Source organism: Lepidochelys kempii, chromosome 13 (assembly GCF_965140285.1).
Source record: "Lepidochelys kempii isolate rLepKem1 chromosome 13, rLepKem1.hap1, whole genome shotgun sequence".
Lineage (NCBI taxonomy): Eukaryota > Metazoa > Chordata > Testudines > Cheloniidae > Lepidochelys > Lepidochelys kempii.
This window is the reverse complement of record NC_136392.1, coordinates 30,615,306-30,628,275: the sequence shown is the minus strand read 5'-3', so window position 1 is coordinate 30,628,275 and position 12,970 is coordinate 30,615,306. Positions and strand designations below refer to the sequence as shown.

Sequence of the window (12,970 nt, the reverse complement as noted above, 5' to 3'; positions counted from 1 at the left end):
AAAAACCTTGACTCTGAGTGTCTCTGAGCAACGCCCTGGCACAGGGGAATCAATGAGGCACAAGAGGGTAACTTAGCTAGTGGCACACCAGTAAGAGAACTAAAAAGGTCTGATGCCCCTTCCCTGGCTCTTCCTTCCTCCTCCACACTTCTGTGGCCACACTCCAGTGACTAAAATAAGTTTGACTGCCTTTTGCTCCCATTAGCACTGCCGATCCCCTGTAGCGATGGGAAAAGGAGCTGGATTCTGCTGTACACATCATCCCCAGCATTCTGAGCTGCGTTCCCATTGCAGCATCAGATTCTACCTTAAGTTACTTACAGCTGTGTCTGTTTTCAGCGGGGCTGATCATGTGTAAACTGATGGCAGAATCTTTGATTGATTTTTGGTGAGCCAGAAAGAACTCTGGTCAGCTTTCAATTCCAGAATGAGTTTGCAATATAGGGAATTAAGAAAAATCTTTTTATTTGTTAACTGAGCAAATTTGCTCTGGAGTTGTTGAGACAAGAAAGATACAATACCCCATTGCCGTTTTCGGAGCAGCATCATAGCTTGTGGGCTGCAAAGAATGATGTGTAGGCTTCCATAATAGCACAGGAGTATGTCACAGTGTTTATATGCATGAACCAGGATGTTAGTTCAACTAGTTGAACTCAGACAATAGCAACAAAGTAAACGGAGAGATGTTCCTCAACAGATTTCAGTGTTAACCTCCCAAGCAATAAAAATAAGTGTTATAAACCAAGTGTGGAAAAACCCCCAAATCATGGCTTAATACTGAAATAGGCTGAAAACTACCCTGAAAGCTGTAGCCTAAACAACAACAGCTCCATCTTGTGGCTGTCACATGTGCATCCTAGTGGTGCACCTCTTGTCTCTCTGATGTCCAAAAATGTCTTAAGAGTGACTACAGTATTGTTGCTTGTTTAAATGTTTAATTTAATTTTCATTGTTTTGTAAATGCCACTGTACTCTACCCTTCTTCAAAACAGCTCAGTCCTACTTCCAGATCAAAGAAGTTGCCTCAGGGCCGGACCATTCCACCAATGGGACCTGAAACCAAGGTGTCTGTGGTCTGGGTTGAACGTTATGATGATATAGGTGTGTAGAACTTCTGCTTTTTATAATGAATTAATGTAATAACAGGGCCAGTAACTGAGTTGTATGTGAAATATTTTATTAAAGAGAATTTTGTTTTTAGGTAAATAGTAGATTGTGATTTACCACTGTAGTTTGCATTTAAATTATCTAAACTTAGTTGTTTTGATTTCTGTCTAAATTTGTATAAGTGAATACTTAACCTGTACTGTAAACCTCTTTTTCTTCCAGAAAACTTTCCCCTCTCTGATCTGGTTTCTGAGACCAGCACTGGTGTAGAAACTACATCAAATAGTAGCACTTCCCTAAGGTATGACTTCGAATTTCTTTTCATTAAAATTTTTCTACTTTTTGCGAGCAATCGCTTATGTGGGGCTTCAAAATAGTTCCTGACTGGCTACATTAGCTTTGTTCAGTTTTCTTAAGACAGCTGCATGAGAACGACGTCAAAGATGCGGTCTTGTTCAGAATGATGCAGTGAGGTTCTTCACGTGGTTTTTCAGTCTTTCTTTTTCTCTGGCCACTAATGAAAGGACTCTTCTGTTGCAGGGGTTAGACTATGAGGCTGGGAATCAGACAATTTGGGGTTTTCTCTCTGGCTGTGTGACCAGCCACCGAACCCTCTCGACTTCTGTTCTACTCACTTATAAAATGGCTTAAAACTTATTAAATTGGTGTCTGCAGCACTTTGGAATCTTGTCACAGAAGGAGATCTCTAAACGCTGCATTCTAGGTGATCCCACCATTCTTAAGTACAGATCACAGGACAGTGGAAACTCTTATTGGCCAGGCTCACGGGCACCTTTTTGCTGGCGTCCTAAAAGGTTGTGACACTTTCAGCAGCTATGTGGTGTACAATGTGATTGACCATCTCGCACAAAGAAAAGCTTGTTTTATTTACTGACCATTTCTGAGTGTTCTTGCTAAGCACATTGTCTCCTTTCCCCTTCCCTTAAATGTTCTCTCAAAATACTGTCTCTGTGTTACTAATTTAACAAGTGGTTTGGTTTTTTTCTTTAGATCAACCACTCCTGAAAGAGAAGTTCCTGTGGTTTTCATCCATCCCTTAAACACTGGGTTATTCAGGATAAAAGTGCAAGGCGCTACTGGGAAATTCAACATGGTCATCCCCCTGGTGGATGGAATGATAGTTAGTAGGAGAGCTCTTGGTAAGTTCTGTTTTGTGAAAGGGTATATGTGGGAACCTAGTAGTGCCTTTGCTATCTGACTGTTCAATCATCTTTCTTTTAAATCTTCAAATATCACAAACAGCCTGAAAACTTTGAAAATAAAATGATGATTTTAGCCACTTCTCCTCCCACTGGGGCTCCCCCATGCTGGGGGAATCGCCAGGTAGAGAAAAGCAGTCAGTCTCTCCCTCGCTTTGTGCCTCTGGGGTGGGGTGGCCCAGAGAACTTGGCCTTAACAGACTTAAGTTTTACACACTCGAGTACTTTCATTCTCTGCACTGCCATGCGAGAGAGCTGGGCAGGATTGCAGCTCCCCGTGACTCCCAGGTGGGCCGACATGCTGTAGAGGTGGTGCGTTCAGCCCCTTGGGACTGCGAGAGCGGGGCAGGCAGTATGTTCCCTCACTCGGGGTGGCTGAGACTCCGTTTACGAACCACTCTCTTTTGCTGGCCAGTCAAGGAATAGCAGATGTGGCCCTTCATGCAGTCCCTGCTTCAGCCAAACGAGGAGCCCAACAGGCAATCTCTAAAGCATTACATTGAAAATTTGCTTTTAAAATAATGTTTAATAACAAAGGGGCCTCTTGGTGGTGGAAAGTTGTGATTCCTCACTAGCTACCCTTTAACAAGGGTCACTTACCCAGAGCACTGACAACAGTTGCCATTGGGCTCTAGCTGGGACAGAGCCCGGATTGAAATATCCGTCCTCTAGCTGGGAAAGCAGAGGAGAAGAACTGGGATTGATTTTGTTTAAACTTAACTCTGCTTTTTCTCTTTCAGGTTTCTTAGTGAGACAAACCATAATAAATATTTGTCGGAGAAAGAGGCTGGAAAGTGATTCATACAACCCTCCACATGTCCGCCGAAAACAGAAAATAGCTGACATTGTCAATAAATACAGAAACAAGCAGCTGGAGCCAGAGTTTTATACCTCACTTTTCCAGGAGGTTGGGCTCAAGAACTGCAATCCCTAGACCACTATCCTTCCAGGACAATTAGATCAGAGCTTGGTGGCTACAGTAATCGAAACAATTAGACAACCAAAAAAACCCAAACCACCCTGCAAAAAATCTCCCCCTCAGTCCTCCAGAGTAGAGAGAAATGACTCAGTGGATACCATGCAGGAGGAGTCAGGAATGAATAGGCTCCCAACCTTCAACATCCTAATAAGACCACATCTTTGAACGGAACTCCATGTCCCCTGCACAAGAGGAGGCAGAAATTATACCACTTTCACCATTTAAACATTTCCCCATTCTGTTAGAAAAAATATAGCAAGTATGTCTGAGAGAGGCTTGAATACAGCCCTGATAGCCTCCCATGTTCACAGAAAATGACGGGTTCCAGGCTAGGTTCAGGAACTAACAGCTGGGGCTTCCTTCCTCGCTGCTCCAGGAGATTCAGTTCAAGAACTGATCATGAGACCAGTTCCTTGCAAGACATGAAATCAAGAACATGGTAGCTGGGATATTAACTTACCTTGCCTGCTCACCCACCCACAACCAACCACTGCATTCCTCACCAGTCCTCCTGGATACTCAAAACAACATCTCTTAGCACAACCTTCATTCTCACCTAATTAGAGGAAAGAACAAATAAATATCTCATCCAGTGAGAAGGACACACCTCCATCTCTGCATAGGGGGATGGAAAATGAAATACAAATAAACCTGGCCCCCACATCTGAATGAAAGTTGTCTAAATGCTCACATGCACAAAAGAAGAAAGGAACAGAGTCATCTTCCCTTCACACCTGCTGGGGAAGAGAGACCCCATCTCGGAGCATTAACCATCCACCGTAAGGAGTTAAATAGAAGTTCTTAAAAATACCTCCAAACTCAATAGAAGAGACTTCTTTGACGGAGCGCATTCAACTTCTATAACAAGCTGAAGGAGAAAAAGGTTAGTTCATAAACATCAAGTCACAAAATCCATAGCTGAAGTGCTGTGATTCCATAGTTACCTCTCAATAAATTCCAGAATTACTGCTGGTGTTCGGCATGACTGAGTTTTATGCATATTTACACTTATACCAGGTATACACAGAAAACCTGAGATTACCTTACTTTCAAGAATTTTTTTCTACTAGATAACCGAGTTGTCTTGCACTTGTGTATAAACAAAGCTAAGGCATTACAGTCTGTTGCAAAATGTCACTTGGTTTTAATACAATTTGGTTTTATGCCGCTAACTAAATAACCCATTTTAATGGTTAAATTGCCTGCTTGCTTACCATCAGATCAAAAAATGACACTCTCCAGAAAGTCTGTTTAGATAGCTGTATGTACAAGGACTGCTACCAGGAACCATATTTCTGAGTGTGGTCCAGAACATTTGCTTTACTATTGCTGAAATGGGAGAAGAGATTTGGGGGCTTGCCCATTAAAGAATGTTTAACTCTTTGATATTTGTGCAGGTGTCAGACTGCTCCTCAAACTGTTGAACTATGCCCTAAAGAACAGTCACCCTGCTGAATGTGCTTTCTCTTCCACTCTGGGATGATCCAGGCTGCCACAGCCCCTTCGTAGTGACTATTGCACATCTAGCTCATAATTCAACATAAAATACTATAAAGACACTGTGCTTTCAGCTTGTTCATCTCAAGTAGTGGCTACTGTTTCTGAAAGTGCTTTCCTTTCCTAAGGACTGATGAAAGTGGCCAGTTGCCTTTTACAGCAAGGAGAGGGTTTGTAAGCTCTAAACTCCTCTATTCCCTCATTTTAGTGAGCACAGGTCAAACGTTTTCTTCAGAACCGTAGACCCTCCCTTTTCTGTGTCCTAACCTCACAGTTAAATATGCATATTTTAGTCCCAAGTAAAACAGGCCTGTAGCATGAAATGTGGATTATGAAAAGACATTCAGAGACTTTTAATGCAAATCACAATAAGTTTTGATATTTATTTAACTTTTCTATTTTTGAAAGTTACTTTTTGCAACAGTTCTGACTTCAAAACAGGCTTAGTAAGGAAAGTATTTCATCGCACAATATTAATGTAACAAGAAGTGGTCTTTTACAAAGAATAAATTGAAAAAGTGCCCTAAAAATCCACCTGAAAGAACTTTTGAGGCTGTGACAAAGGGGGGGTTGGGTGATGGAGTGTGCTCCTTACAGTGGGCTAGCATACTAGTAACTCACCTCTGGGAATCTGGGTTCAAATCCAGGTGGATCACAAGTGAAAAATGAGACCACAAAGAAACACTGCAAACGTTTGCGTGATTGCTTGTCCTGCCATGCCCAGGATTCAAATAGCAAAGGGGTTGCTGCAGGTCGGACATGAAGTCCAGTGGTAGAGCTGTAGAGGGAAGCTTGTGTAGCATCTTGCCAATGCTCGTTCAGTGCATGAGCACTAAATTTACCCACAGTCTTTATGTACCTATTGATCTAATATGACCAAACACATTTAGTCCACGGATTAAATGGCATGACCAGTGCATGTATACTGAAGTGGTGTAATAAACATGTTGAGCAATCAAATGTCTGCACATTATCAAGAATTGTTTTTAAAAAACAAACCACCATATATGTTTGACCAATGTAAGAATAGTCTAGATAAAGCCAGTAGTTCACATATAGACTAATGAGCTGCAAAAGACATCCGTCTGTCCGTTATTCAGGCCTGAATAAGAGTCTGAAACATCAAGACAGCTGTACTGAGAGGGACATGGGTATTTTTTGTGATGTTCAGTCCAAGAAAGCCAAATAGTCTTCACGTTTTACTTTTAGAAAGATTAAAGATCTGCTGTTGGGTGAAGACCATTTCATGGTTTATTTTTGAGTCTCTAAGTTCAACTGAGACATGAGCATACCCGTATCACTGCTGTATTTATCCAGAGCCTGGGCAACAGGGCTTTATACCTTACTGACACAATCTTAATTTGGTTTTACAATTGGCTGTTTAACACGTCACCACGTGACTGTTACGGCTTGGCCATTAATGGTTTTTCACTTGTCTGAAATAGTGAGAAGGGTAGAACTTCTAGAGAAACACTGTCCAATATAAAACTATAGTGATTACACAAATACATAACTACTCCTTAGTAGATCCAGCATATCACCCTGAGTATTTACCACCAAATTGTTAGACCACATAAGAGAGATTTGACTTGGCCATGCTTAAAGGAACACTGGCAGATTAAAAATCCAGATTTCCTCACATGTTTCTAACAACACCATACATTATTTCAACTGAAAATTAACCCCCTCCCCTCCGCGCACACAAAATTTTCTTAACGCTTACATGGCTTACTTACTACTTGCATTTCATTCTTGCTAGACAACATATTGACTGTTTCACTTGCGTATAGTTTATTTTCAGTCTAGTCTCAGGCACCAGGATAGCACTACAATATTTGGGTTACAAACATTACACAGGTCTCAATTTAAATATTCCTTTTTTCCCTTTTTATACCCTGAAAACATTCTGTTTGGGGTTTGTAAAAATGTTTAAACTGAGAGTATCCTTTTAATGATAAATTATTTCAATAGAATTTGAGAAAAGGTAACATACTGTCATCTTGTTAGCATTTCTGTCTTAGAGTTGCAATAATTTTAGGATCTTACATCTCATTTAAAGAGTTATAAAGTATCTTTGTAAAAAGTACTAAGGGTATTACAAATTTACAGCAAATGAAGGGGAAAATCCATGTCAGTGAAAGATTAGATACCTTTGTGGACAGCATCCTCAGAGAAATTGTAGGAAGCGAAGCTAGTCCTTTGTAGCCTAACTAATCGAACCACTGGCTTCACAACAGATAGCTGTGTATTTCTCTCATGCAGTGTTCTGGATGTTTAGCCTGAAGGATAGCAAACTAAATTTGACTTTTAATGGTGAGAAAAAGTTAGATGTGATTCAATGATCACACCGTTTAAAGGTTGATGTTTTTGAAGGAACCAAATGTATACTGTTTCCACACCGGGTTTTAGCAGGACTGGTTTGAAATGCGATTGCCAGGTATCATGTGCTTAAAATCATGTACACTTTGTGTGAACTTCTGTATGTTGCCAAGACATGATCTTTTTGTTTCTATTGTATTTTTCTGTAAATATTACTGGCGCTAAGTTGTAAAGTAAAGGCAAACTGTAAATATGAAGATGTGAACTATGTTCCCTTGTCTCTAGTACTTTATCTCTTATTTGTTTAGGGAAGGCACAAAGGCTTGTATGTATTTAGGCCAATTATTTGTCCAGAAGAAACACATCAAATATTGAATGTAACACAATTAGTCCAATAAATTTTAAAGAAATTCTTATCTAGTACCTGAGTGGTGTTCAATTTGTGAGCACGTTTTTGTCCAAGCCAACACATTCACCCAACATGCCACGGTCAGCATTAACTAATGGAGGTACTGAAATAGCTGCTCTGTAGCTTAGCTCTGGTTACAGTGCACAGGCTTGGCTTTAAGTAAACCAAGATCCCGCAAGCCACAATCTAGGGAGGTAGTGCCTCACAAACGTACAGTAATTTGTGCTCACTACAACCCTGTTACACACAGGGAACTGCTGTTCGGAAAGGCAAAGTGTCACATGGTCTCTATGGCAGAGTCTGCAATAAAGTCCAGATGTATTGACTTAACCACAGGGCCAGCCTTGCTCTGTGTCATGATGCCACAACCTAAAAAGCCTTGTCCCTGGAAGCAATTCAAGTCAGTCCAAGGGAGATACCACCAGGTACTGCATTCCTGCTGAAATGACACTTGGGAACCATGGCACTATCAGAGAGAAGTGGCGGTTCATTCAGTGTTCTGCCTTGGACACTGGACAGCAGATAGGTATTCAGTGTGAATCGTCTGTGCCTCAAATTTCTCCTGTGGATTCTTGTCTTGATTCATAGATTCCAAGGCCAGAAGGGACCATTGTGGTCATCTAGTCTGACCACCTGGAGAACTCAAGCCAGAGAACTTCTTCAAAATAATTCCTAGAGCAGATCTTTAAGAGAAACATCCAATCTTAATTTTAAAATGGTCACTGATGGAAAATCCACCACAACCCTTGACAATTGTTCCAATGCTTTATTACTCTTAACTCTTAAAAAATTTCACCTTAGTTCCAGTCTGAATTTGTCTAGCTTCAGCTTCCAGCCACTGGATCATGTTCCACCGTTCTCTGTGAGATTGAAGAGCCCATTATCAAATATTTGTTCCCCTTATAGATACTTAAACTGTGATCAAGTCACCCCTTAACCTTCTCTTTAAGTTAAAAATTGAGCTCCTGGAGTCTATCACTGTAAGGCATGTTTTCTAACCCTTTAATCATTTTTGTGGCTCTCTGAATCCTTTCCAATTTATCAACATCCTTCTTGAATTGCGGACACCAGAACTGGACACAGGATTCCAGCAGCGTTGCACCAGTGCCAAATACAGAGGTAAAATAACCTTTTTACTCCTCCTTGAGCTTCCCCTGATTGTGTCCTAGGATCGCATTAGCTCTTTGGCCATAGCATAATACTGGGAGCACATGTTCAGCTGATTATCCACCATGACCCCCAAATCTTCTTCTGCATTGCTTCCCATGGTAGAGTCCCCCATCCTGTAAGTATGGCTGACATTCTTTGTTCCTAGATGTACACATTTACATTTAGCCATATTAGTAACACACACTGGTTGTTTGCACCAGTTTACCAAGCAATCCAGGTCGTGCTGAATTAGTGAATTTTTAACCCAAAAACTTGCAGAATGGTAAATAATGAAGAGTGGTATTTGCCACTCTCCAATTTTTTAGTTCATCTGTAAACTTTATCAGTGATCATTTTATGTTTTCTTCCAGGTCACTGATAAAAATGTTAAATACTTTGGGGCCAAGAACTAATCCCTCTGGGATCCCGCTACAAACATCTGCTTGAGGACTATTTCCCATTTACAATTACATTTTGAGACCTGTTTTTAATCTGTTTTAATGTGTACCATGTTAATTTTTTATCATTCTCGTTTTTTTAAATCAAAGGGCGTGTCTACACTAGAAACTGTTAGGTCAACTTACAACCACTGCAGTAACTGGTTCATGTCCACACTACCCTCCTTCCGTTGGTTGTGAGCATCCTTACTAGGCTCTGAGCTTCACATGTAGCTCCCCACCAGGAGCCTTTCCCACCCGCAGCTCTCTGTTCCCAACTGTCAGGAGCCTGGGTGGGCTCCCAGCAAGGAGCTCCATGCCCAGAGCCTGAGCAGCTCCTGGTCTCTGCAGGGAGCTGGGAGCCTCTGGGCGGCCAACAGGCTCCCCAAAGGGAACCTGCAGGCAGCACCTAGGGAGCCCAGGGTGCGGCCCACCTGGGAGCCAGCAGCGAGCCTCGGCAGCAGCCACGCGGGGGAGTTGGGTCCCAGGGGGGCAGCGTGGCTCTAAGCGAGGTGGGCCCAGCCCGGCTGGCAGCTGGGCTCTAGTTGGAGCCACCCACCCACCCACCCAGGTGTGACATCCCAGTTTTCTTGTCAATTTCACGGCTCCATGACAAGAAATTGACAAGAATGACCACCAACAGCTGATATTAGTAAGGCAGAGTCTACAGGGATACTGTGTTGCCCTAACTACACCAACATAAGTCCTACGCCTCTTGTGGAAGTGGAGTTTTGTTGGTGTAGTAGGGCACTTACATCGCTGGGAGCAAGGCTGTGGTGTGTACACTGACATAATTAGGTCCCCATAAGCTGCCTTACCTCGACCTAACTGTAGGGTAGACCAAGCCAAAATATTATGTGGTACCGAGTCAAAAGCCTTACAGAAGTCAAAGTATATTACATCAATACTGTTACCTTCTCAGCCAAACTTCTAATCTTCCCCCCCCCCCCATCAAGTTAATTGACTAGGATCTATTTTCCATAAATCCATGTTGATTTGCATAATTACATGACTCTCCTTTAATTCTTTATTAATCGAGTCCCATATCCATTGCTCCATTAGCTTGACCAGGATTTAGGTCAGGCTGACAAGGCTATAATTACCTGGGTCATCCTGTTTTACTCTTTTTAAAAATTGGTGCAATATTACCTTCCTTCCAGTCTTCTGGAACTTCCCCAGCGCTCCAAGACTTAGATAGGAAACAAATGGTAAAAATGGTCCGTTGTCACAATAGGGAGAGGTAACAGTGGGGTTCCTCCAAGGAGCCGTACTGGGACTAGTGCTGTTCAACATAGTCATTAATGATCTAGAAAAAGGTGAACAGTGAAGTGTTTAAAAGTTTACAGATGATAAACTGTAAACTGATAAACAGGTATTTAAGAGAGTTAAGTTAAAAGCTGACTGCGAAGACTTTTATAGGACGATCTCACAAAACTCGTGAGTGGACAACAAAATGGCTGATGACCCCCCACCCCCACCCTCCAGTTCACTCTCTACAGCCCCCCACCACCATCTTTGGGGGCCGTCTTGCCCCGTTTGCCCACCAATGGGGCAAGATCACCACGGATCGCTGGAGATCATACAACGCAGCTACTAGAGAGAGTTCCTCACCTTCCCCTCCCAGGAGCCTCACCCATGATGCCTTCCTCCAACACGAGGCAGACATCCTCCTCATGAAGGGTGCCATAGAACCCTTGCCCTCCCACTTTGCTGGCAAGGGCGTCTACTCCCCATACTTTCTCACCCAAAGAAGGGCGAGGGCCTCCGCCCTATCTTCAATCTCCACTTACTCAGCACTTTCATCAGAAAAACTAAGTTCCATATGCTGAGGCTCACCTCCATGATTCCTTCCATCCACCAGGAGTTGCGGTTTGCAGCCCTTAACAAGAAAGACACGTACTTCCATACTGATGTCCACCCAGCCCATCGCAAATTCTTCTCTTTCTGCATCAATTCAGGCATTGCCATGGCCCTGGGTCTTCACCAAGGTATCTGTGGTCATAGCAGCCCACCTTCGCTACCTGGAGCACTTTGTGTTCCCTTACCTGGACAATGGCTTCTGGTGTTGCCATTCCTTGCCAAGACAATGGCAGCTGTCACCACCCTCTGCTTGCTCCTTGCCTCACGAGGCATCTGTGTCAATGAGGTGAAATCCATGTTTCTCCCCACACAAGTGATCCATTTCATAGGAGAGTGTCTGGAGTTTATAGTAGTGAGAACCTTCCTCCTGGCAGACTGCTTTACCATCCTCACGGCTCTTGTGATAACCCTGTACCGCAACCTGCACATGACGGTACACCATTGTCTCTGCCTCCTCGGCCACATGGCAGCCTGCACCTCTGTGATGCCACAAGCTGGCCTCCACATGCGCCATCTATAGCTATGGCTCCTCTCCGTCTGCCCGCACCACATCGCCTCGTCCCCGACTGTCCTGCGTTGGGGCCATGCCTCCCTCACCTGGTGGACTGATCCTGCTAAGGTGTTCAGAGCCACCCTGTTTGCCACTCTCAATATGCCTCCCTGGTGGAGTTGGGTGTACACTTAGCCAGCCGTGCTGCACAAGGGACGTGGACCCCCAGGGAGGCGCGCATACACATCAACATGCTGGAGCTGCAGGCGGTCAACCTGGCTTGCCACGCATTCCTGCCTGGCCCTGACAGTTCTGGTTTCCTGATCTACTCAGACTGTCTGCCCACCCGCCAATCAGCCTCTCCACCCTGCCGGACCTACTCACCCAAGACAATGGCAGGGTTTGAAACCATAACCCAGGCCCACTTCAACTGACGGCCTGGTTTTTGGATGGGGTTCACACGTAGACAACTCCTGTTCATCACCAGTCCACCATATACTTATAATCAGCAGACGGGACTCCATGTGGGGATGGTACGCTGCAAAGTGGAAGTGCTTGACCTCCTGGGTGCAATGCTACCACCTTCCCCGCCAGGCCGTCTCCTTGCCTGTTGTTCTAGACTAACTGCTGGAGCTCAAGAACTCAAGCTTCGCATTCAGCTTGATCTGTATCCACCTTGCAGCACTTAGCGACTTCCTCCCTCCAATGGACGGACGGTTGGTGTTTACCCACCCTACCACTACCCAGTTTCCGAAGAGCCTGACTGGCTCCTGCCAGTCCTTACCCCCTACTGTTCACGGGACCTTAATCTTATGCTATCTGCCCTCGCCAGGCCTCCCTTCGAACCACAGTTCACATGCTCCCTCACCCACCTATCCATGAAGGTTCTCTTCCTGGTGGCCATCACTTCTGCCTGGCGAGTTAGTGAATTGGTGGCCAGGATGGCTGACCTCCCCCACACACAGTCTCCCTGTGCCATCACCCTAAGTTCCTCTCAAAAGTCATTTCTGAGTTTCATTTCAACCAGTCCATCCATCTTCTGGTCTTCCCTACTACACTGTATGCCACTGCTGACGACAGGACACTGCACTCCCTGCAGGGCACTGGCCTTCTACTTGGACAGGACTCGCACAGTCTGTGCTTCTCCACGCCTCTTTGTGGCTATTGTTTAATTTCAGCAGGTTATAATCTTGCCTAAGCAGGTTTCTCACCTCTATTGAAGGCCCAACATTCTGTGATTTCAAGAGCTCTGGCCCCTTGATCCCGCCTGAAATGATGGACCCCTGTCGGGTTCTCTACCCTTTCTTTTAATCGTCTAGTAAACCTCTGAAAAATGTTTTCTTTCAAAAGTAAACTCAGATAAAGTTCCTTTTCCCTGCTGGGTGTGGACACCAGGCTATGGGGTCTAGACTCCATGTTGTCTTCTCCCCCACTGGTGATTTTTACAATGCAAATGATTTTTTTCCTGCAACCTCCAATACAAATGAAGAGCCCATTGAATGT

The 12,970-nt window shown here is 43.9% G+C and overlaps 1 protein-coding gene across 6 annotated transcripts in view; it reads left to right on the top strand.

Annotated features, from left to right (window-relative positions):
* The window catches only part of RALGAPB (Ral GTPase activating protein non-catalytic subunit beta), a 111,321-nt gene extending 103,779 nt beyond the window's left edge, over positions 1–7,542 (top strand). For all 6 annotated transcript variants that reach the window (XM_073309965.2, XM_073309966.2, XM_073309970.2 and 3 more), the window contains 4 exons: positions 993–1,101; positions 1,330–1,408; positions 2,119–2,267; positions 3,068–7,542. In XM_073309965.2, coding sequence (XP_073166066.1) covers positions 993–1,101; positions 1,330–1,408; positions 2,119–2,267; positions 3,068–3,261 — 531 coding nt within the window. In that variant the 3' untranslated portion in view covers positions 3,262–7,542. The remainder of the gene's footprint in view (positions 1–992; positions 1,102–1,329; positions 1,409–2,118; positions 2,268–3,067) is intronic.
* Positions 7,543–12,970: the final 5,428 nt, after the last annotated feature.